The sequence below is a fragment of the Thamnophis elegans genome, chromosome 11 (assembly GCF_009769535.1).
Source record: "Thamnophis elegans isolate rThaEle1 chromosome 11, rThaEle1.pri, whole genome shotgun sequence".
Classification (NCBI taxonomy): Eukaryota; Metazoa; Chordata; class Lepidosauria; order Squamata; family Colubridae; genus Thamnophis; species Thamnophis elegans.
The window spans coordinates 17,598,224-17,624,134 of NC_045551.1; the positions used below are offsets into that span (position 1 = coordinate 17,598,224).

General features: G+C 37.8%; 1 protein-coding gene across 2 annotated transcripts; it reads left to right on the plus strand.

Moving 5' to 3' along the window:
• On the plus strand, positions 1-24,840 carry APOO (apolipoprotein O). 2 transcript variants are annotated; one of them, XM_032226576.1, is made up of 8 exons: positions 1-97; positions 8,416-8,526; positions 9,502-9,621; positions 9,956-10,010; positions 11,820-11,915; positions 13,401-13,492; positions 15,116-15,223; positions 24,522-24,840. In XM_032226576.1, exons 1-8 carry the CDS (start codon positions 89-91, stop codon positions 24,528-24,530), a joined length of 600 nt encoding a protein of 199 aa, XP_032082467.1. In that variant the 5' UTR covers positions 1-88; the 3' UTR covers positions 24,531-24,840. The 2 variants fall into 2 exon arrangements, with proteins under 2 accessions (XP_032082467.1, XP_032082466.1); XM_032226575.1 differs by lacking the exon at positions 8,416-8,526 and having other exon boundaries at positions 53-97.
• The last annotated feature ends 1,071 nt before the right edge of the window (positions 24,841-25,911 follow it).

The window sequence follows — 25,911 nt, forward strand, 5'->3', positions numbered from 1 at the left end:
CCATTACAGTACAGTACCCGTATATCAAGCGCATACGTTTTACGTCATCAGCCCTGGCCACACATCAGGAGAAAACATTTTCGCCGCTATGTTCAAGGTGAGAAAGTTTCCTTAGTACTTTCAGGAACAAAATTGGCGACATAGCGTTCTCCATCTTTGGTGCGATCCACGCAATAGACAGTTTTGAGCTGCCTGAAATCAACTGTAGAGTAGTACTTACTCTTTGGACTTTTGCTTGTTGTACTCGTGCCAGTTTATCCAGCCTCGAACGCCAACATTTGTTACCGAGTAAATAAATAGGAACGGTAAGAGAGAAGAAAGAAAACAAGCGCGTAATGAGATATGGACAACTCAATGACTAATAAAGCGATGATCGATAAAACTAAAGTAATACTTCCGAATATATAGTTGAGTATTATCTTTATTAGAATTAAGTAAAAGTCACAATATAAACTTCCTCATGTTAAATGTTGCAAAAAATGAAATGGAAAGAAGTCTAAAACATCCACATTTAAAAAAAAAAAGTTAGTTCAGCTGCTGTATTTTAAAGTTGATCGCAACATTGAAATAGACAATTGAATGAATGCATGCTTTTATCAACCTGAATGCCTCCAGAAGTCCTCAATCACAATTTCCATGGTTCCTAGCCAGTATACGGTTGCGTATCTAGAGGACATAGATTTAGGGAAAGATGTAGTAGAAGGAACGGGGAACTTCTTATTTTGAAAGATGTTTGTCTTGTAGAACAGATATTAAAAAAATACAACAATTAACAAAGCTTAATATTAACCTGGTATGGACGAATTACACCAACAGGTAATGGTATAGAAATAACATAATCCAGTTCATAATCCATGTGAAGGGATGGCTTAGTGGCTAAGACGCTGAACTTGTTGATCAGAAAGGTTGGCAGTTCGGCAGTTCAAATCCCTAGTGAACTCCCCTTACTTGTCCCAACTTCTGCTAACCTAGCAGTTCGAAAGCATGTAAAAATGCAAGTAGAAAAATAGGAACCACCTTCGGTGGAAAGGTATCAGCGTTCCGTGTGCCTTCAGTGTTTAGTCATGCTGGCCATATGACCACAGAGATGTCTTCCGACAGCACTGGCTCTTCAGCTTTGAAATGGAAATGAGCACTGCTCCCTAGAGTCGGGAATGACTAGCACATATGTGCGAGGAGAACCTTTACCTTTTAATCCATATGAACATTCAAATCATATTGTCAACTAACCCTGTAAAAAAGAATTCATGTCCTCTTCATTATTGAATTGGAAATCTGGTTTCAGAATTCAGGCTGAATGTTCATTTATAATACAATTTGGACATATTGGTTTATTCCATAATTATAACATCTTGTGCTGTCAGTTAATAGCTTTTTATCCCTATTAAAAGAGAATAATAAAATAGAGACCGTTGAGTTCAGCTCCACTACTCAATGTAGTTAAGGATATCCAACAGATGGCAATCTAGTTCCTGCTTGCACATATTCTAGAGACTTCACTTCTTCAGGTAATTGATTTTACTGTTGAATTTTTAGATAAATAAATAATAAATAATTTCAATCTATGTATTAGATGGTACGTAGCCCGCCTTTATTACTTTGTAAGTAACTCAAGGCAGTGAATATACACAATGTTCCCTTCTATTTTCTCCACAAGAACAATCCTGTAAGGTCGGTTGTTATTGGAAATTTGTAGCATTTTAAAATTAGGATATATAGTAATTACTATTTATTAAATTTATCTGCTGCCCAACTCCTAGAGACTTTGGGAAGTTTACAAATGATAGAAAATATGAAAACATGACAATAAATATAGCACACCCCCCCCCAAAGTAGATATGGCAGTATAACCAACCAAGTTTAAACAAAAGAACATTACCTAAATTAAAATGAGGCTTCAATCATCCCTATCAAAGGCCTGGATAAAGAACCAAGTCTTCAGGCCCCTTCAAAATGTCAGAGTGGGACATTTAGATCTTAAGGGGGAACATCATCCTGTAGAGCAGGCACTGTGGCAGAGAAGGAAAGTTTGGACCAATGGTTACAGAAGCTGATAGAGTTGGCAGAAATGGCTAAATTGATCATTTTGATCAAACAAAAGAATATAAGTACTTTTGTTGCCACATAGAGACCGCTTCTGGACTTTGTACTTGAGGTGGAAAAAAATGAAACTTTGATTTTGGGTTTTACTGATTAGACTGATTTGTTTTTATTAGAAATGCTATAAATTATAAATGCCATAATTATTATGGTAAAATAAAAAGTTGAGGTTCTATGTTAATGCTTTATTTTACTGCAACAAAGGGAGTTGGAAGTCAGCACTTTTTTTCTTCTTTTTCCCCTACCCCCTCACTTCTCTTTCCTTTCCCCACCAGTTTTTCCTATTTGCAATTGTATTTTATTCTATGGTCTAATAAAATGTTTAAAGAAAAAAGGAATTTTTGTTGTCAATATTGATATCAGCGGAGGACTCGGTAGCAGGTGGCTGGCCCAACCGGCCTCTGCTCCGCTTCCAGTGGCTTCCAACTGGGGTTTGGAAGCCGCAGAGGAAGCCTGCCATGCCTGGTGAGGGAGGGAATAGAGACGGCAAGAGTAGTCACGTCTCGCTCTACATGTCTCACTTCTCCACCACCCCACCTGCCAACCTCTTCAATAAAGAGATGGCGGGGAAGGGAAGCAGCCAGACTGCTGTTGCCATTGAGGCAGGGTGGGCCATGAGACACATGTTTTACCTAAAATTTGCAGCTCTGTTGCATTCCTCGCCATTGTGTCCAATGAAACACATCGTTAAAAAAACTTCTGACGACTGTGAGAAGTTTGATTGAATGTGCAAGAAGGTTTTTTTATGACACAATGGCGAGGAACGTGATGGAGCTGCAAGTCTCAGGTAAGATGTGTGTCTTGCAGCCCACCCCACCCCTCCCCATAATTGCATCTCTAAAGGGGGCAGGTGGCTAAGCGAGGGGCAGGAAACACTGCCATGCCCGACAAGAAGGGGAGAAAAGATGGCAAGAGGAACCACGTCTTGCTCCATGCATCTTGCCTCTCACTCGCCCTATCCGTCAACCGCCCCCCAATAAAAGATGCCAGAAATGAGTCTTTGTGAGACTCGTCGTGCTGCCTCCGCCTCTTGGAGCAGGACTCTGCAAGGCTTGTGCCATTGCACACACAAACTGCAGCATCGCTGCAAGGTTTGACATACCGGCGCAGCCACAAGCAGCAGGATGCCAGCTGTGCCAGTAAGTCAAACCTTATGGTGGTGCTGCAGTTTGTGAGTGCAACGGCACAACAAGTCTTGCAGAGGTGGCAGGACACCTCGGGTGAACAGCTGACGAGTGGCTTTCTTGCGCTTATTTTCAGGGAAACATAGTATTGGCTTGTAAGACCATTTGGGCCTGGAGCTTTACCTGACTTCATTTTTAATGGCTTCTCTCAAAGGCAATTATTGGATCATTTATATATTATCTCTGAGTTTTAGATAGTTTAGGCAGCTATTGTCTTAAAAGATATTCATCTATTTTTGACATATCTCCTGTCTTTTATACAGGTTTGAATAGAAGTTATGAAAGGTCTTCTTGATAAGTTTGTTGTCTGTTTTACATTACTGCCTTCACATTGTCTTTTCCCTTTCCTTTCTTAGCTTATAAGCCAGCCTTCTTCCTGGTTTATTTGCAAACTCAAAGTGTCTTTGTTTTGCATACTTTAATTTTGTTTCTACTTCCTGTACTGTTAACAAGAACAGTTGTCGCCATAACAGTTTAATTTGAGATAAGGTTTTAGGATCTGTAGATATCTTTTGCAATTAAATTTCTTTCTATCGAATATCATCCAATATCTTTGGTGTCTCTTCCTGGGATTTTTTTCTTTCTAAATGACTGTACTGTATAAAATAGACCCTCATAACAGCTTTACTAGCATCCCATACAGTAGTTAAACCTGTCCCTTTACCTAAATTATTATCAAAGTATTCTTGTATAGTAGTTTCTTTTTATAGTCTTTTAAAATCATTTCCTTTTGCAGAATACACTCATTTAATCTCCATCTAAAATTTGAACTCTTTCCTCTAAGGACCTGGATAATGATCAGAAAAAGATTTAGGTAAAATATCCACTTTTAAAATTTTATTTGCAAGATATTTAGAAATCCATATCATGTCAATCCTTGGAATGGTGCAGTGGCCTAGAGGTGGAGCCCTCACATTCAGGAGGCTTTGAGTTCAATCCTAGGTAGCGGCAGATATTTCTTTCTCTGTGCATAATGATATATATATATGTGTGTGTGTGTGTGTGTGTGTGTGTGTGTGTGTATGTGGATATGTATATGTATATGTATATTTATGTATTTAGCGTCACAACCCCTGGAATGCCCAAATATGGGAGGAAGCCTACTGCTTCCTTTCTCTGTCCATCGGCTCGTCACAAGAGACCATCCAGACAGAAACCCAATATTTTTACTGTTGCCTTTGTTACATTTGTGTTGTATTTGTGCTGATAAATCAGTTGTATTTGTGCTGATAAATAAGTCTCCCTTTATTTATTTATCAGCACAAATACAACATACATACATACATACATACATACATACATACATACATACATACATAAAATGACCACCCTTGAAAAAGATTTTTGTCTTTCTGAAAAAAGGTATATTTTCTAGCATAACCATTTTTATATATCCATGAATCTATTAGTACTAAATTGTCCATGATCTCAAAGAAAGTCTTTGGTAGTTTATCCTGGGATGGTTTAATTTCCTTGGCAGATGTTCCATCCAAAGTTGATATAGTCATTCCATTCCAATCCCCCAACATAAACCAATTTTTGTATGGAAAGGGCAGTAGCTGATCTATTAGATATTAGAATTGTTATTATCATCATTTCGCCTCTACATGGCAACCACTGTTGATTTTATTCCATTAAGTTAGTTTCCACTGCTACAAATCTTCCATATTCATCTGCTATAAATAGCTTAGGTTTAAATTGCGGTTTTCTAGATAGGACAACTCCATTGATCCTTTTCATGTTTACTGGGAAGTTCATTGATACTAAATTTAAGAAAATGAATGTAATTAAGAAAGAAAATTTAGGTAAAAAACATAAATGTCAAGAAAAGGCCATTCGAAAGTGTTGGGAACTTTCACAAGGAGTGGACTGAGGCTGGAGTTAGTGCATCAAGAGCCACCACACACAGAGGGATCTTGGATATGGGCTTCAAGTGTCGTATTTCTCTTGTCAAGCCACTCCTGAACAACAAACAATGTCAGAAGTGTCTTACCTGGGCTAAAGAAAAACAGACCTGGTCTTTTGATCAGTGGTCCAGTCGTTTTTTCTGATGAGAGCAACTTTTGCATCTCATTTGGAAACCAGAGTATGGAGAAAGAATGGAGAGGCACACACCGCAAGATGCTTGAAGTCCAGTGTGAAGTTTCCACAGTCTGTGTTGATTTGGGGAGCCATGTCATCTGCTGGTGTTGGTCCACTGTGCTTCATTAAGTCCAGGGTCAACACAGCCGTCTACCAGGAGATTTTGGAGCACTTCATACTTCCTTCCATAGACGAGCTTTATGGGGATGCTGACTTCATTTTCCAGCAGGACTTGGCACCTGCCCACACTGCCAAAAGCACCAAAACCTGGTTCAATGACCATGGGATTACTGTGCTTGATTGGCCAGCAAACTCGCCTGACTTGAGCCCCATAGAGAATCTATGGGGCATTGTCAAGAGAAAGATGAGAGACATGAGACCGAACAATGGAGAAAAGCTGAAGGCCGCTATTGAAGCATCCTGGTCTTCCATAACACCTCAGCAGTGCTACAGGCTGATAGCTTCCATGCCACGCCGCATTGAGGCAGTAATTGTTGCAAAAGGGCCCAAACCAAGTACTGAGTACATATGCATGTTTATACTTTTCAGAGGTCCGATATTGTTCTACGTACAATCTTTGTTTTATTGATTGCATGTAATATTCTATTTTTCTGAGATTGTGGATTTGGGGTTTTCATGAGCTGTAAGCCATAATCATCACAATTATGACAAATCACGGCTTGAACTATCTTGCTTTGCATGTAATGAGTCTTACCTCATATATTAGTTTCACCTTTTAAGTTGCATTACTGAAATAAATGAACTTTTGCATGATATTCTAATTTTTTGAGTTTCGCCTATATTAGCATTACAAAATTTAAGACAGCAAATCATTTGTATAACAAAGTCCAGTGTAAGAAAATATAGCTATAATGTCATATTATTTTGGTTCTTGCTTCTGTATGGATTGAATTTTTAGCAATTTGAACTGTTCAAATTACAAAATGGAAATAGCCTGTATTGTGACCCTTATGTCTTTGAAAATTTGATTTAGCTACTCAGTTAGCAAAAACTAAATTCCCAGATATATGCCTCGGTTTTCCATAATTCATATTTTTTACATGATTAAGTATTATGAGCCATTGACATCTCACATTATTAATACAGAGTATAGTGGTAAAGAGATCTATACATAAGCAATTTTATTTTTTAAAGTAGGCTTACATCCTTTTACCATGGAAGAACATATACCGTCCCTTTCAAAGTGTTTGGTTTGTAGCTATGTCAGATCACTGTTGCTTTAGCGGAGTCCTTAATACCCAAATAACAAGTAGTCTTGCACAGTAACTGCATTCCTTTGAAAGCTCACTGGCTACTTTAAACCATCCTGTGTTTTTTGCACAGGGACCTGCACATATCTATTTGTGATGTGATTGTTTTTGAGTTTTAAATTCTACATGTTAATGGCAAGAAATATTAGGGCTTAGCTGTATGTATTCAAATTTTGACTGTTTTAAACTTCTGCTATTTTTGAGGAAGTTGTAGAAGCATTGAACTTCCAAACAAAGAGTTATCCCTGATGAACATTTGAATAAAAGTTAATCTTGCTGTATAAGAAATATCTGCCACTCCCTTGTTTCTAAGATTAGGCCACGGTGTCCAAAGCAAATACTAATTGATCATAAAAATCTGACCTTGTAATTTGATCAAGAGAATGAATTCTTTTCAAAAACATGTTTACATCTCTTCTTGAAAAATGTCATTGGATTTCCCCCCACAGTCAGCCCAGTGCTTTGTCTTAAGTTCCTGTCTCCTGTAGATTTTTTTTCTTCCACTAATACAGGTTTCAACTCTATCTTAAATAGAAACTTACATATTTGATATACTATGTTTCCCCTAAAATAAGACCTGAAGAGCAAGCCTGATTTTTAGGGGTGGGCCTAATATATTATAAGCCCTACCCAAAAATAAGCCCAGGGGAAAGGGCATAGCCAGCACGATAGCCTGCCTCTTGGCACAGTGCAAATACCAATAAGTCCAAGCATGGAGGCAGAGGTGGGTGGGGAGAAGACAGGTGATCCGGATATGCTGTGTGGTTGCCTGACTCACGGGAGGCTTGCGGGGGGCTCATATGGTGGCATCAGCAGCAAGTGGAAACAGGGGCATGGGGTAGGCAGACAATCCCACTGCCCTGTGTGGATAGCTTTTCAGCATGCCAACAGGCAAGCCGAGAGATGGTGGGAAGGAGTGGGCGGTGCGTTGGGATCGCCACTGCCACCACCTGGCTGTGCTGCACACTTTTCACCCAGAGGGAGACAAAGCAATTTGCTCCATTCCCAAGCACTCCATAGGTGACCAAACATTTTGCCCAGACAGAGAAATGACAGAGACTCAAAAGCTTCATGTACTTGCAAAGAGGATGTGATTAGCTCCATTTCAAAGCATCCCTTTTCCAAACATACAAAGCTTCATCTCCCTCTGAGCAAAAAGTCTGGGCAGCTACCACCGGCCTCACCCTCTCTATCCCACTGTCTGCTTGCCCACAGTCTCAACCGGGGCCAAGTTCTCAGCACGTCCTGGCCTCCATCTATCCTGCCAGGTGGGCAAAGATTTCCTGCAAGGTGCTGTGGCCGAGAAGTGTCCTAGCAGCAGTTGGACCAGTAGGCAGGGTAGGTGGAGGCCGGGGCAGGCTGAGAGCTTGGCCCATTTCAGCCACGGGCAAGCAGACAATGGGATGGAAAGGGCAGGGCAGTGGGAGCTGTGGTCTCACTCCTGTTGCCCCCTGCTCTCGCCAACTCCTGTATTTAAAAAAAATAAAACCTCCCCCAAAATAAGCTTGAATGCTTATTTTCAAGCCCCCCCCATAAGACCAGGTCTTATTTTCGGGAAAACATGGTACTACATGCCAAATATAGGAGATACAAGAAACAGCCTTACTGAGACTCAAAAATGTGCTTTTGTGTATTTATATGCATCTTTCCATTTCTACTTTGCCTAAACTGTGTAGACTCATGACAATAACTTTGCTTAATTCATGTTTGAATTGCAAATATGTATCAGTTTAATTCCTTTGGTGCGTATGAATTATCCACATTTTTATTATATTTAGATAAGGCAGTTGATTGCTGCACCTGGTAGCTTAAGCTTGTTTGCTGTACACATATATGCTGATTCTGCTGGGAATAAATCCTCCAAAAAGAACCTATTAAAAGTTGATGAGGTATGAATCCATCTTTTCTCTAAGTGATTTTCTTATTTAGCCATTATCTAATTTCAGAATGTAGATTTATAAATTAGATTTATTCTTTTCTAATGAAGTTATTCTTTTTTATGAAGGTGCATTGCAGTGTTGTAATGCTGCCTCATTGTGGTTTATGTAGCAGAATGTCCCATGTGGAGAACTCCCCAATACACACTTACCGTGTTTCCCCAAAAATAAGACCTGGTCTTATTTTCTTTTGGGCCCCATAACAAGCACACAGACTTATTTTCATGAAGTTCTTATTTTTGGATGTGGTTCCCTCTCCCTCTCTCCCCCCCTCTCTCTCTTATGCACGCACGCACACACCATGTTCTTTCCTTGGGAGCCCTGCACAGATGTATATGCCAGGATTGCAAGGCTGAAGGCTTTGATGAAACATTTTGGGGATGTACTTCCCTGCACAGGAAAGAAGGCGGTTTGCTCCAAAGCTATGGCTGAGCATTGCACTGGGAGGCCTGCACGGTTAATACCGGTATTGAATTGCATGTTTTGCTTCAGTGAAAGGGGTGCAGGCAGGGGGTTCAACAACCATGGAAGACGAGGTTTGGGGGTGCAAAGGAGGAAGGGGAAATCTCCATCCTGCTGCAGGGCCGTCATGAAGCTTGTGCAGGGCATTGCGACCCTTGGCAAAGGAGGCCCAGGCAGGCCGGTGACTGGAGAAGTGCTCTGGATATCTGGGCCAGGTTGCCTGGCCCCCGCTGGTGCAACTGATCCACAGGCCTCAATTAAGAGGACGAGCCTCCATGAGGTGACGGGAAAGGGAAGGACTGCCTCCTGTGCTGGCCATGCCTATCCCTTCACTGGGGCTTATTTTGGGGGTTGGCCTTATACTACCCCCCCAAATCAGGCTAGGCCGTACTTTTGGGGTAGGTCATATTTTCAGGGAAACACGGTATTAGAACATAAGTAGTAACTATATACTGCTATTTACAGCTTTCACTCTATACAAATCCATCACCAAAATCAAAGTATGTGGAAGATCCAGAGTCACAACTGGAAGGAAGTATTTCTCATCTGCGGCAATCTTTGGCGCCATATGCAGCTTGGGTTCAGGTATAGTATTCAATTTTGTTACCGTCCCAAGGAGTGAATAATTGGTATAAGCATGCAGCTTTTATTGCAGAAATTATATGAGTAGAACCTGTTTCTCTTGCAATCTAAACTGTAAACACAATAATTTCAGTGTTATTACTTTGACAACTTAGTTATTTTGGTGGTAACCAATCTTGTCGGATCTCACAAATTTAATCAGGGTTGGATTAAAAATGCCAGGGCCTGTGTGGTTTACACTGGGAAGACCAAGAAATATCCCATACTTAAGTTGTTTTGGAAGAAATGCTGCAATCTTTTAACACACTAATGGTTATTTCAACTTTGCCCTCTTCAGGACTGTACTGGGAAAGCTATGCCTAAGGTAGAAAAGGCCTGTGAATATGTTAAAGGTGAGAGCATGTTTCCAGAAATTAGCATTTTGGAAATATTATAATATACTGTTATGTGCTTGTGTTCCTGTACATATTTTTAAAGTACTGTAACTTCATTATTCAATCTGCTTACGTTCCCGCTGCCGATGATTGTTTTATGAATAAGGTCACATGCCACCCTTCTGGTAAGAGTAGAAGGAGACTTAAAAAGGTTATTTGGAAGATATTTTCTATAATTAGATTTCAGATATCTAAATTCGTTTTAGATATAGGCATTCATAGTGAAAGTAAATTAAGATTTGTATAATTGAAAATACCATTTGGGATCCTGTAAAGGTAAAGGTAAAGGTTCCCCTCACACATATGTGCTAGTCATTCCCGACTAGTATTTTTTTAAAATGCTATTTAATGTCTATTTGAACAGTTCCAGACCCCAATACCTCTCTTTCTCTCTCTCTCAACATTTCCCTGGCATATATTTTTCTATTGACTAATTATAACAGGCCATAACATTCTTTCAGATAATTTCATTAGGTTGCTTTTTGAGCAAAAAATATGTGTAGGCCACTTTAATAACATGAGGGTTGGAGGTGAGTAATAAGGAAAAATTATTAGGAATTCCATGATATAGGTAATCCTTGCTGAACATCCATTTCTTGAGTTACCATTTAAAACTGTTTTAACAGAGAAGTTAGTAATCTACAGGCTCCTCCATAATTTCAGCAAGTACAGATAATCCTTGCTTACCAATTACTTATTCAGCAACCATTCAGAGTTATGATGGGGCTGAAAATAAACTTTATAGCCAATTTAAGACAATTTATGACTTTTACAATGTCTCTCAATCAGTGCTTCATTTACATATTACATATGTATGGCAATATGCATTGTCCTATGCCTGATTTGTGTTATTTTCTCCTTCAAAGTGGGTAGATTGAAGAGGAAGAGATTACAAAAGAGTAAACTATTTGCTCTTCCACACATCAAAAGGAATAAATTGCATTGACAGCCTAAAACGGGCGCACTACGCAAATACCTTACTCTCTTTAAATCCTTTACTCTCCTATCTCACCACTCTGATAGGGTGCAGTAAAAAAATACACACAATTTCTTTAAGCAATGTCTTATTCATTAACCTCCCTCCTCTCAAAGAGCATACATTGAATAGGAAAGGTTTTCAAGAAAGTAATGTATAATATACTGTATTTACTTGTATGATAAAGTATGTCAATCTAGTAAAAAGTCTAAAACTTGATCAAAATTTTAAATGTCTTAATCTGAATGCAAAAAAAAATAAATTACATTTTAATTACATTTAATTACATTTTTTTAAAAAATCCAGTCTAAACTTCAGGAAATTCCAAGGGAACAAACAGCTTTTTAAATAAATAAAAAAAAAACCAACCCCATACAGTTACATTCAAATGTAATGCTAACCTGGGAAATGGATCTTGATATGCTAATTACCAATGAATAGTGGCAACAGTAAAGAATAGGGAAAACAAAAGAACCAATTGTTAATATTTGACTATGGCAGGTGTACCTGATTCAAATCCCAATTAAACATAAAAGTTGATTGATACTTCTTAGTCAGTCATTGTTTTTTTAGTTTAATCTATCAACAAGATTGTCACAAGGACAACATGCAAATATGTTTCTAATTAATATACCTTTATTATATTCAATATCAATATATCAAATGTATTTCTAATTTTGTAATTGGCTATTGATAGCTAAACATAAAAATAATCATTTAAAGTCTGGAATAATATTTAAATGCTCTAGTAAATAATTATAAATAGGTAATGTAATACTGTTTTTTTTAAGAGAGTTATGAAATCATCAAAGCTCCATCTCCAGGATTTTATCCAAGGCTTGGTGTTATAGGTTTTGCTGGTATTGTTGGATTGTTCTTGGCAAGAGGTATGTTTGTTTTTCAATGTTTGTTCAAATGTTGGTGTCCATTTTCTCTTTCATCAAGGCAGAACCTAAACTGCAATATACAATTAATTGATACTGTGATGCTCAACCAGAGTGTTACCATCATTAAACTACAAATAAAAATTTAAACACATAAGTGTTAGAATTTATTTGGAATACTCTCAACATGTTTAGACAAGAGGACCATGTATAATACAGGTGTAAAAATGCCTATTACAAACCAACAGCTGTACCAATTCAAAAGTAAATTCCATTAAGGAACATGATGATTATGCATTTAATGACTCCTTTTTATACAGTGAGAATATACATATACATATTACATAAATCATGATCCTCTTTTAAAGCCATCAATTACTATATATATAATAGACATACATCAGAAGTAAACATTGTTTTCATATTGTTGCCGAATTCGTATGTTAAAGATCATGGCTTAGCTATAAGATACATGTTGTATATGGTATAAGTTTTCAGTCTCTGGTAGATGAAGTAGAGATAGAAAAGAATTCTGACTAAACCTTGTCTCTGCTATTAATCAGACATCCTTCTGGGCTAGATTGGTAAATGAATAATGACACAATATAAGCACTGGTTATTCATAAACAGCATTTAATTACTAGAGCAAGTCTTTATTGTTGAATCAATCTATGTGGCTAGACAATATGTACTTTTCAAGATGTTTTAGAATTTGGAGACTGAATTATAAATTAAGAATTTGTGGGTAAGGTCTTTCATTGACCAAAGCCAGGCTTGCATCATCTTGCTACAGTGTTTAGTACTCCTTTACTCTTCACTATCCTGTTTTCCTATATCTTTATATCTAATTGCATCATTTAACCTACTTTCCCCAACCTACTTATTACCAAATTCATCTGGCTGAGAATCTACCCTTTTGGGAATACTGTGATGCAGTGATGCTGGAACTGCTGGCCAGAAATGGTCTGCACACTGGCGGTTCAAGCCCAGCTCTGTGAGACAGAATGAGCTTTTATCGCTTCCTCCCCAGCCCCTAACCACCTAGCAATTTGAAAGCATGCAATATTGCAAGTAGATAAATGGATACCACTATGATAGGAAAAACCTAGCTACATTTGTGTGTGCGATGAAGGGAAGCCGGCTCTGGACATAGCTCCAGGCTCCTCTGCAGGTATCACCTCACCTCACCTAATGTAGCATTAGGTGAGGTGAGGTGAGATGACACCAGCAGAGGAGCCTGAAAGAGTCAGCAACTTGAACACCATTAGTCAGCTAGTATAAACTAGTTTGTCCCTTGTGGTGTACCAAGGATAGGCACGCGAGCACTAAACAGAATAAATTAGCAATTTAGGCTTTCAGGATTGCATTGTGTGTAGCATTTGTAGATTTCCCTGACATTGTACCCCGTACTCTAAGTAAGTAAGCCCTTTTAATTTCATGTTATTCAGTATATCACACATTAGAAGTAACATTTCTTCTATGGAATAGGTTCTAAAATTAAAAGATTGGTGTATCCAATAAGCTTCGTGGGGATTGGTATTGCTGTCTACTATCCACAGCAAACAGTTGCTGTTGCCAAGGTAATTATTGAAAATAATCCTTATTTATGTACCCTTATATTTCTTGAAATCTTGTAATTTTATTTAAATATTTAGTCCAAAGTGTTGGGTAAATATAGTGTAAATATAGACATGAGTGAATATGCCTGGGTACACACACATACAAACATAGTTGAGTCTACTTAGTCTCAGTCCATCATTATTTGTTGTTTATCCCAGTATATCAGTTAAGGAGATCTTAGGGATTTGCAAGTCTAATTCTTTTTATTAATGGATAATCCAGGAGACCAAATGTTTTTATTAGCACATATTTAATATCACTATTTTTTCTACAGAGCCTCTTATGAAAAAACTTTGTGGGTTCTTGTAGTTTCTTTTCTCATCAATTATGTTTTCCTTTTCTTAGTAATGATGAAGACAGATTATTTTTTACATAACTGAATAAAACTGTTTTTTTATTTATAAATGCTAAATTAAGCTTGCACAAATAGCTTGATAGTGTTGCTCGTGAAACAATGAAAATATTGGAATATCAAGTTGTAGCAGCTTTGTGAATTAATTTTATGGAATGCCTATAAAGTTTGTCTACTTAATCAGTTGCAGCTAAAAAAATACTTTAGCACTGTATAGCCATCCTTTCTTCAATATAATTTGATATAGTACAATATTTCCCAATGCTAAATACTGAACCATGGAACAAAGCTGTAAATTGTCAGCTGTCCAGATAGCAAATTAAAAAAAAAACTCCTGGGACATTGTTCCTCCCAAAAAGTAAAACTTTATTGAATACACTACATTGGCAGTTTTGGCACAGAAGAAACAAAACCAGCTCTGAGTTTCCCACGTGTAAACCCACAGAGTTACACTTGCTTTTCCTCTTTGGCCATTCAGTTCATTGCATTATCCAATTAAATCAGTTCCTTATTCAAATACCTGCGCAGCATGATCTTGGGGTTGGCAACAGGGTCTCTCACACTTCTCTAAATCATAGTTTTAGCTATGTCTGTTCACATTTTGTAACTCGGTAATTTGTTTTCTATTGAATCATAGCTTGAAAATATAAGGGTGTTTACACAAGGGGAAAATAGTCTTCTTCTCTATACAGATTTGAGGCCCCTCAAAAGCTTTCTGGAAATACTGCTTGTCAACATGGGATTAAGTGCAAGATGTTGCTATGTAAAATAGTCACAGGAATTTCTCTTTATTTTTGTAAGCAATAATTTAAAGCAAGATTTCTATTTATAATTTATTTCAAATTTGGTAAGACAGTCATATGCTTTTTTTGTTTTGTGCTACCTTTTCCAAATAAACCTCAACTATATACTTTATTTATATTATAACAAAATCATACTGAGCAAAACTTGTGGCTGACCTATAAATTAACTTTTATGGTGGCACTGGAGAAATTGAAAATGTTGTATAATGGGAATATCAATGCTTGTATATGATCAAGGTATCTTCATATAAGTTGAATAAAGTAGCAGTTATTTCTTGCTGTCTTGTTTACTTTATAATTATAGTTTTTTATCAATATCATGATTTATTATACTACTTACCTACTTAGAAATGTACTATTTCTTGAAGTTGATAAAGCCAAAGTATACCTCTTAAGATGACTATCATCATATCGCTGGTTTTTGAAAGGTAACTGGCCTTCGTCTCTATGACTGGAGTCTACAAGCATATATAAGCCTAGAATCTCTTTGGAAAGATAGTTCAAAAAAGGAAAAGTCTGCAAAAGCAAGTAGCAAGGTATGGTATCTGAGATGTTTTTTTTTCATGATGAGTTTGTTTTGATGGTTCTTGGCTTTTTTGTTTTGATTTGGCATGTACTTCTTATTTCTGCTTATTTGTTCTTATAGTTATAAAAGCTATGGAGGGATAAACACAAGCTATTATATGCTGGTTCCACAAGCTTCAGTAATATTTAGGTAAAGCCTGAAGACCTGACTCTGCCATTTGGCCTGAGATCTATTAGGGCAGGGGTCCCCAACCCCTGAGCCTTGGCCCAAAACTACGCTGCAGCCCATTTGAAATGGGGCTGCACAAGTGGCAAACGTCTAGATAACTTCAGTATGCTTTGGACTACAACTCCCTTGCCATTGCCTATGCTGGATTTACTAATGGCAGTTGTATATTATAGCAACTATAGAACATGAGTTTTATTCACTCTGTGTTAGTTGATCATTACAATTGGAGATAAATCTTAGTAGAAATCATAAATCTTTAAATTTTTGTCTTGCAAGTCTCTCTAAGCCAGAAGAGGACATGATAAAGTTTATGTTGCCAATGTATAACAGAATAACAGAGTTGTAAGGGACCTTGTTGGTCATTTAGTTTAACCCCCTGCCAAAGCAGCATACGGTATAACCATGATGGTAAACCTATGGCACATGTACTGGAAGTTAACTGCTTTTCTAGAGTTCCCACGCAAGTGCGCTAGGGAGCTGCTCTTTTGGTTTCTGGCACTCCCCCACGCGCTCCTGTTTCGGCACTCGGTGCTCAAAAAGCTTGTCAACCCTGCCCTATACCATTTCTGACAGATGGCTGTCCAGTGTCTTCTTGAAAGCTTCCAGTGACGAAACACCCACAACTTCTGAAGGCAAGCTGTTCCATCGGTTGATTGTTCTCACTGCCAGAAAAGTTCTCCTTATTTCTAGGTTAAATCTCTCCTTGATCAGTTTCATCCATTATTCCTTGTCTGGCCTTCAGTTGCTTTTGAAAATAGGTTGACCCCCTCCTCTCTGTGACAGCCCCTCAAATATTGGAACACTATTATCATGTCACCACTGGTACTTCTCTTCACTAGACTAGCCATGCCCATTTCCTGCAACCATTCTTCATGTTTTAGCCTCCAGTTCCCTAATCATCCTTGTTGCTCTTCTCTGTACTCTTTCTAGAGTCTCAGCATCTCATTCATAGTATGGTGAGCAAAACTACATTTATTGCTATTAAGCATGGTTTTTCCTAGTCTATGTGTACTATGTGTACTTTTGGTTTTTCTTGCCTAAGTGTAAAAAGTGTAAGTTTACTTTTCTCTACATTGAATTTCATTTTTTTAGTTAGGGCCCAGTGTTCAAATCTGTCAAAATCCATTTGGATCTTGAGCCTATCTAGGGGAGTGTTGGCGAACCTTTTCACTACTGAGTGCTATGTGCACGTGCCAGAAACCAGAAGAGATAATCGTCTGGTTTCTGGCAAGCACATACGTACCGGCCACCTGGTTTTCTGGTTTCTGCACGCATGTGCGCTGGCCACTTGATCTTCCAGTTTCTGGCATGCATGAACGTGCAAACTCCAGCTGGCCAATGTCCATGCGTGTTCCAGAAACCGGAAGAGCAGCTGCCTGCTATGCATGCGTGCACCGGGAAGGTGATATCCAGTTTCTGGTGCACACATGCTTGCTGGTCAGCTGGATTTTGCATGTGCATGCCTGCCAGAAACTGGAAGACCAGGTGGCCGGTGCGTGCTAGAAACCAGAAGATCATCTTCCCGGTGCGCATATGCACGTGTTCTTCCGGTTTCCGGTGCTCCCATGCACGTGAACACCAGCTGGCTAGCATGCCAGAACCTGGAAGAACAACAGGCAATGGCTCGCATGCCCGGAGAGATGGCTCTGTATGCCATTTCCAGCATGTGTGCCATAGGTTTGCCACCACAGTTATAGGATGTTAGCTATTCCCGCCAGTTTAGCATCATCTGCAAATTTTATGAGTTCCCCTTCTATTCCCTTATCTATGAAGATATTGAAGAGTACTTGGCCTAAGGCGAAATCATGTTGTACCCCACTATTTACTTCCCTCACAGTAGACATAATATCATTAAGAACTACCCGTTGAATATGGTTTGTTAGCCAGTTACAAATCCATCTGATGTGGATATCTATCCCACTTTTTTCTAGCTTACCAAGAAGTAGGTTGTGTTCTACTTTGTTGAATGCCATGATGAAATCTAAGTATACTATGTCCACAGCATTTTGCTACTGTACTAATTTAGTTACTATATGAAAGAATGAAATAAAATTGATTTGGCATAACAAACCCGGGCTGACTTCTAGTTATTACTTTACTCATTTCTAGATGTTCCCAGATCTGTTTTTTGATTATCTTTTCCGGTATCTTCCCTGGTATTGATGTTAGGCTGATTGGTCTGTAGTTTCCAGGATCTTTTTTTCCCCTCCTTTTTTGAAGATGGGAACCACATCAGCTCTTTTCCAGTCCTCTGGTAGTTTCCCGGTGCTTCAGAATTTTGGAAAGATGGTAGAGTGGTTCTCAATGACATCCGTCAACTCCTTTAGAACTCTGGGATGTAATCTAGGCCTCAGTGATTTATTTTCATCAAGATCAGACAGGTGTTCTCTTACCACTTTTTTTGCTTATTTTAACTTTTATTTCTAATGTCTTTTGCATTATGTTTTTGGTAGATTAAGCTATAGTTTCTTTTGCATGAAGACGGTTGCAAAGAATAAGTTAAGCAGCTCTGCTTTCTCTTTGCTGCCTGTTACTTAGCTACCATCAGCTCTCTTTAATGGACTGTTTCCTTGATTTTTTTTTCTTGTTATTTATATATTGAAAGAAACTTTTTAAAATTATCTTTGACTTTTGTTGCAAGTCTTTGTTCATTCTGAGACTTTGCTTTCCTGGCTTTGTTTTTGTAGATTCTGGCTGATCGGCTGATATTCTGCCTTAATTATGTGTCCCTCTTTTTATTTTTTGTACCTTTTTGTCTTTTAATTTGTCAGATAAATCTTTGTGCAGCCATGCTGGTTTCTTCTTGGGTTTCTTCTTTTTGTTTTTCAGTGCTATTCTGCTGGACTGGGCTTTTATGATCATATTTTTCAGAGTTTCCCAAGCTTCTTGAGTTGTTTTCCCCTTTAGGGTTTTCATCCAAGAATTTTTCCCAAGTTCTCTCGATAAAATCAGATCTTTTAAAATCTAAGACTCTGGTATCATTATATTATATTGCTTGTGTTTGCATTATGTTGAATTCCAATATGACATGGTCACTCTCACCCAAGGTTCCTGTAATTTCAACTTCCTCTATCACTTCTTCTCTGTTTGAGATAAGTAAATCCAGTATGGCTCTGTCCCTCTAGTTCCCTCCTCTATCTTTTGACAACAAACCTTGGTTGGTCAGGAATCTATTCGATTTCTCACTTGGTGCAGAATTCCAATTAATGTCAGGGTAATTGAAGTCCCCATTACTATTACCCCTATTACTATAATACTATATACTATTGTCCTCCAGGGAAAGATTGAAGGCAAACGAGGTGCAGGCAGAAGAAGAACATCATAGCTTCAAAATCTAAGGAACTGGTTTGGACAAAACTCAACAGCACTTTTTTGTGCAGCTGTTGATAAAAATAGGATTGCCAACATGATTGCCAACATGATATCCATCTGATGATGGATATGGCACAAGAAGAAGATTACTATTGTAGTGTTTTTCCTACATATATTTGTTAATTGGTTAGCAAAAAAATACATCTATTTTTTCTCCTTGGTTGGGTGGCATGTAGTATATACCTACGGCAATGTCATTCATTTTTTTCTTTTATATTGACCCATATGCATTCTAGGAGGTTTTCATCTTTGGTTTTGTACATTTTTGTAGCAATATAGTGGTCTTTTATATATAGTGTAATTCCACCCCCTGTTTTATGGGGTCTGGGTTTTTTGAACAGTTGTATCCTTCTATTAGTATGTTCCAGTCATGGGTTTCATCCCACCAAGTTTTAGTAATTCCAACTATATCATATCTACCTTCATGTATTAATAATTCAAGTTCATCCTGTTTGTTCCCAAAACTTTGTGCATTTGAGATCTTTATCTCTGACTCTGGGTATGCTTTCTATGTCTCCTATTTGATGCTTGTGTTCGTCTTCCTTCCCATCCCTCCTTTGCCTCATTATTTGATTTTTTTTCTAGGGCTTTTTGCTTGGAATTAGATCCGGGAGATCCTAAAGTTTGGCCACTTTCTCCCCTCAATTTTAGTTTAAAGCCCTCCTGATAAGTTGAGCCAGTTGCTTTCTGAAAACATTCAGTTTTTGTGATGTGTAGCCCATCCCTTGCCGAAAGCCCATCATGGAGGTAGTGCAGAGCATGGTCCAGGAATCCAAAGTTCTTTTGGGAACACCAACCCTTTAGCCAGTGGTTCACTTCTAGAATCCTTTGTTCTTTTACTGGATGTTGACCTTGCATTGGCAGTACAGATGAAAAAATACTTGTGCACCTAACTCCTTAACTTTCTTGCCTAGCTGCTTGTTCACTCAATATTGTTTTCAGGTCCATTTTCGTGTCATTTGTCTCTTTCTAGAAAAAGACAGTAATCTATGGGTTTTATTATTTTGGTTAGGTTCTCAGCCACATCCCTGATTTTTGCTCCATGGAGACAACATACCTCTGTGGATTGACTGTCTGGTCTACAGACGGCTGGTTCTGTTCCCTTAAGAATTGAATCTCCTATCACCAACACTCACCTTTTTTTTTTCTTAGGGAGGTTTGGGGTAATTTTCTACCTGTCACCGAAGCACTTGATGATCCTACTTTTTAAGGGACATTTGATGATGCTTTTTTTCTAGGGTCTGCATGTTTTCTTCCAGAAAACTGGATTTTTCTTTACATTTTCTATGAAATTGATTGCTCAGCACCAGTGGAACTGCATCAGAATGGGTTGGGTTGGACAGGGACTTTGTACTAGGTTTGTGTTTTTTTCTATGAGTGACATGTATTAGTCTCCAGAGCAATGGCCCCATACCTCCTGAGATTAAAATGAAATAAATCAGTGTGATCAATATATAATCTGAAAAGTTTGCTAACTCCCATTTTATTACTAAAATAGATGCAGACACTTTCCTTTTAATACGCAATACTGTCTTGTTTTTTAACCTAAGTTTATCATTTACTCAGATATCTGACGATTTATCTCAAAAGATATTTTTTTGTCCATAGGCAAAGTTACATAATCAAAGGAGCCACTTTATGTTCCCCCCCCCCCAAAATCCAAGCCCACATACCAGTTTTTTCTCAAATATTCCAAAATCCATGCTTAGGAGAAATAAAAATTAGCTACCATCTTAACATGAACATATAGAATCTGAGATGTTAAATATTTCTAAATATTTCAGGAAGTAATTTTGTAAGACTTTCTTTCTTGGTTATCTATCAATTAACTTTTTTTCTAAATAACTTCAATCGGTATTTTTTTAAAATGCCCTTGTTCATTAAGTCCGATGCAGAAAGTGATAAAGACTTGAAAGTACAAGAAGAAAAAGCAGTAAAATAAAATACTCCATTACTACTTGTTAAACAGGTAAAAAAAAGCAAGCATATACCGTATATACTCGAGTATAGGCCGACCCGAATATAAGCCGAGGCACCTAATTTTACCACAAAAAACTGGAAAAGTTATTGACTCGAGTATAAGCCTAGGGTGGGAAATGCAGCAGCTACCGGTAAATTTCAAAAATAAAAATAGATACCAATAATGTTTTTGAATATTTATTTCAAAGAAAAACAGTAAACTAGCGGTGTATTCAATGAAATACTTCACTCACCTCATGATGCTGATGTCCCGCTGTGATGATGATGTCCCGTGCAGCCGCGGGAGCGATGTCCCGCCTCCTATGACACATGGCACAGTGATTCCTATCATTGGATCACTGTACCAGAGGAGGTGGGACATCGCTATGTGGCTGCTTGCCATAACAAGGAGGAGGTGGGACATCGTTGCAGAGCGGCAGGAGGGGGAGGAAGGGGAATCGTAAGACAGCCCTGCATTACATTAGAACGTGAGGAGGGGGGATGGTGCGGTGCGCGCTGCGCGGCAAACTGACACAGAGGGAGGGGAAACTCACAGGGGCACTGGGCCATTCACGAGTGTCACCCAGCGGCATGGCCCCGCCCCTTTTTCTCCTCCATTTCGGGCAAATTTTTCACTGACTCGAGTATAAGCCGAGGCGGCTTTTTTCAGCCCAAAAAGTGGGCTGAAAAACTAGGCTTATACTCGAGTATATACAGTACTGTTCTTAGGACAAAATTATAGTGTTAAAATTGTACTCTTTATAAAGAATACCAATGACAGAATAAAGGTCCACTTAGTGCTATCATTCCACTTGTTAATTAGAACATTATTAGAACAATTTGGAGCAGAATTCAGAAATATTTATTTTTATTCTAACAATTAATTAGAAACAGAATAAAAATAAATATTTCTGAATTCTGCTCCAAATTGTTCTAATATTCTAATTAACAAGTGGAATAATTTAATACACACGCCAAATCAAACTAATTCACTATATATAGATGAGCAATTTTAGTTGATCAGAAACTGTCCACTTTGCACACAGAAGTATATACTAAATCATAAGACTATCTAGTTAAAAGAATTATTTGAGGTGCTTTATAATATTAGTAGAGCAACAATTAAGACCTATGAACAATTAGAATAGATGAAAATAGTCTAAATAGTATACATTTAAACATGCTGAATTCTTCTTGCGCAATTCCCTATGCATTTGGACTAGGTAGTTCAGTGACCTTTGATGGTGATCTGGCTTTTGTAGGGAGGGTTATTATTTAACCAAGTTACCATGGTGTTATATTGTTACAAAGGTTTTAATCTTTGTATATTGCCCAGAATAATTGCTGTGAAAGTGTGGCTCTATAAATCATTTAAGTAAATAAATAACTTCCCCCCTCCATTTTTCCACCATAGCTGTTAGCAGTTTAAAATTTTCCATTTAATGGCTGTTGTTAAACATGCTGCCCTCCTAACAACTTTATAAACTATGGATACAGTAGTTGAGAATGCGTTTTTCAGATTTGGCCATCATATTCACTTGAATTATTACATTTACAGTATATCCTGCCTTTTGGTCAGGAGCTCAAGGTGGTATCCCTATCGCTTCCTCCTCCAATTTTCCTCCATAAAAACTGTTGTGTGAGCTAAGTTGGAAAGAAAGAGAGCAAGTGACTGGTCCAACTCACCCATAGAGCTTCCATGACTGAGAGCAAACGTGAACCTGGCTCTCTGTAGTCAAACAGATACAGTTCTAAACCAATATATCACAGTGCATTATAATTTACAGAATGATATGCTATGATTCATGTAAAGTTGAAGCAAGAGCTTTTAAATCCTCCTTGACAACCTTGCTAGGAAAAAAGAGAAGAAATATACAAACCTGCTAGGAAGAAAGTGAAGAAATATGCAAACTCAGAGTGAGATTGGTGGTTAGGCTTGTTTTCTTATTGCTGACTTTTTAAAACTTAATGTCCATTGTTTGCCTTGTTGGTTTGATTGGATTTTAGAAAAAATGTTTTTTTTAAAATCAATAAAGTTAGATTAAATTTTATTTATTTATAAATATGTTGAGAAAGCAAACATGCCAATAGGGCTACTTTAAAAACCATTAACTGTGTTTTATTGCTGAAGTTATCTTTTCTGATAATTTCAAAGATATGGTAAACATGCACAGTTTTTTTAAATTACAATGATAACTATAACTCTGTAAAGCAGGGATGTCAAACTGGATTTCTTTGAGGGCTGGATCAGCATTGTAGTTCTCCGCGGGCCAGCGGGGGAGATGGGATGGCCCCTTCTGCCCCATTTACAGCCTCCTGCAGCACTTTGCCAGTTAAAATGGGGTGCGTGAGGCACCTGTGGCCACTTGTGCTTCGTTTTCACCCGTTATGGCCTTCAGTAGCACTCGGCCCGCCAAAAACAGGCCGCATGGAAGTCTCAGAAGACCTCTGCACAGCCCATTTTTGGCCGGCAGAATTCTGCAGGAGGTCCGGGAGACCAAAAACGGGCTGCCTGAGTGGGGGGGGAGCATGTGGCCTGTTTTGGCCAGCAGAAGCACTGCAGGCTTGTCCTTTGATATTTACAGGCCAGCCCCACAGACCAGATTTAAGTATCTTATGGGCCGGATTTGGCCCGCAGGCCTTGAATTTGACACCCCTTCTGTAAAGGCTTAACTTTTAAAATAAGAATTAGGATATAAATTCTGCTATGCTGTTCAATGAGAGAAATCATACTTTGGCTTCTCTGGGAAAAATAGTTTCAGACAGAGAACTAGTTGATGCCAGTTGGAAAAGATACATTGAACAACTTGGAGAAGAAACTGATCCACATATGTTTCCCATGTTGCCATCCATGCAATAATTCTTGTTATTGTAAACAAACAAAAAGCTTCTATCCATCGAGTAATGATATTTACAGATTATTCAAAATACCAGTGTGTGTCTCTTTAACATCAAATAGGAATCTGGTTCTACTCTTTTGAGACTCAGAAAGTCTCAAGGGTACTACCGTATCTCTAAAGGTCAAACCTAAAGGCTAGCAGGCAAATAACTGCTCCAGAGTCTAAATACAAGGGAAACAAGCAGTAAGAACACAAAAATATAAAACCATTTATTTAACTCTGTATTTACATATTTAGGAAAACATTTTCATTTGTATTCCTTGTACATGATATGGCTATGTTTCTCTAGTTCATTTCTATTCTATGCATTATGTATCACAATCCACTTTATCAACCTGCTTATAGAATTAGCCACTCTAGTTGTTCTGCTGACCGTATTCAACCTTACTTTTTTCTAAGAAGCAGTGATGGGCTTTCTTTTTTCTATACTGAAACTGTATCTTTACTTCCCATGTGCTCGAAGTATTCTGAGTAATTAAAATAATACAGGCCTAGAGGAACAAATGAAATACTTCCTTCCATCCATCCATCATCCATCCATCAATGTGAAACTAGGGCTTTTTTCAACTGGAAAATAGTACAGAAAAGCAGAGATTTCTTCATACCGCTCCTGAATAATTCTGTCACATTTTTCTATTAAGTCAGAATTTAACTTTTGCCAGTCTGATTTCTGTGAATGTATAAAGATGTAAAAGATTTGTTGCATTCCAGATTACTATAAACCATATTTGAATATCCTAGAACAGGGATGGTGAGAATGTACTTCAAGATAATCTAACTTATATCATTATTCTTTTGAATATAGATGGATAGAAAACATGGAAATTAATACTTTTTTTAAAATTACAGAATCTATGAAGATGGAACACGGTTTGCCACTGTCTTCGCTTTGGAAAGATTGGTAAAGCTGTCGAATAAGAAATACTATGATTGCGTTCTGCCAGCTTTGGACTTATGGTCAAAGTTCTGCATGATTATCTTAAGCTCTTTCGAGACCTGAGTCTCTCTCTGAATTCCTGAGCAATACTTGCAAAGAAATATGTTTAATTAAATTTAATGAGATCTAATGCTACATAAATGTTTAAGATTAGGCTGCAAATTAATGTCAAAACTTCTTAGTCTCTTGTCACTGTTTGTAAGCTTAATTAAAATGAATATTGAAAAAACATTTATCTCTTTGTTTTTCTTCTATTAATTACATTGTGCTATCTTACTAGCATTCGTATAGAAAGTTAAGAGAAAATGAATAACATTTTTGGTAAGTAACAAAGGTAACTTGTCTTGTCAAAGTTGGTAGGGGTAAAAAAAATAAAAATTACAATAGGTTGTCTGAACTTCCCCCCGAAACGGGAGTTGAAGTGAACAGTGCTTGTCTGCAGTGAAACAGTCTCATGTCTTCTGCCATTTGTGGCATCAGTCCTCTAATCGTCTCCTTAATCAAGTTTGTATGGACTCTTCTTTGCAACTCTTGTTTATTGATTCTCATGTAATTTCGATGCCCTTCTTCTTTTTCCTTAATCAGCTTGTCTTTAATTGTCAGTGTTGTTATCGATGGTGTTACTAATAAAATTTCTCCCTTTAAATCCATAAGTTCTTTTATTTTTTCTTCTTCTGTGTCTAGCCATCTAGGGTAGGGTTCCCATCCATCTGGTTCCCCTTTCCATATTCCACTTTTTCCATTTCCAGACAGAAATCATTCACCATAGATGTCAGCAGATTTGATTTCTTTGTAGTCATTTTTCTCTTTATTGCTTGGGACTCTGCCCTCTATTTTTCCCTTTTGATAAGCATCTCTATCCTTTTCATCATATTTTTCTGTTAGGTGCTCTAATTTTTCAAACATTTTCTCAAATGTATTTGATAGTTTCTGTATTGAGAATATTATCTCTTGCAAGCTGACAGTTTCTCTCTGTTGTTGGAAATAAGCCATTGTTTCCAGCTGTAGAAACACTGCTGCTCTGACTTGGAAGATTTTTACAAAGTTATACCTAGGTTCACCATGAGATCTCTGGTTAAGGATATACTTCAAAAGAACATTTGTATAAACAAATGGTGCTTTACTTCTTTTCACTTTCTATAAACAAACTGTGAGACTTCAAATTTCCAGACCAGAATAATCAGTAGTGAAAGTAAAAGTATTTTGTTTTCAATACTCAAGTTTCCAGTCTTCGAATAGCAGTTATCTCTCCCTTTGTTGTTACAACTGTTGCAATTCTATTTGTTCTTTTTGTATTTTTTT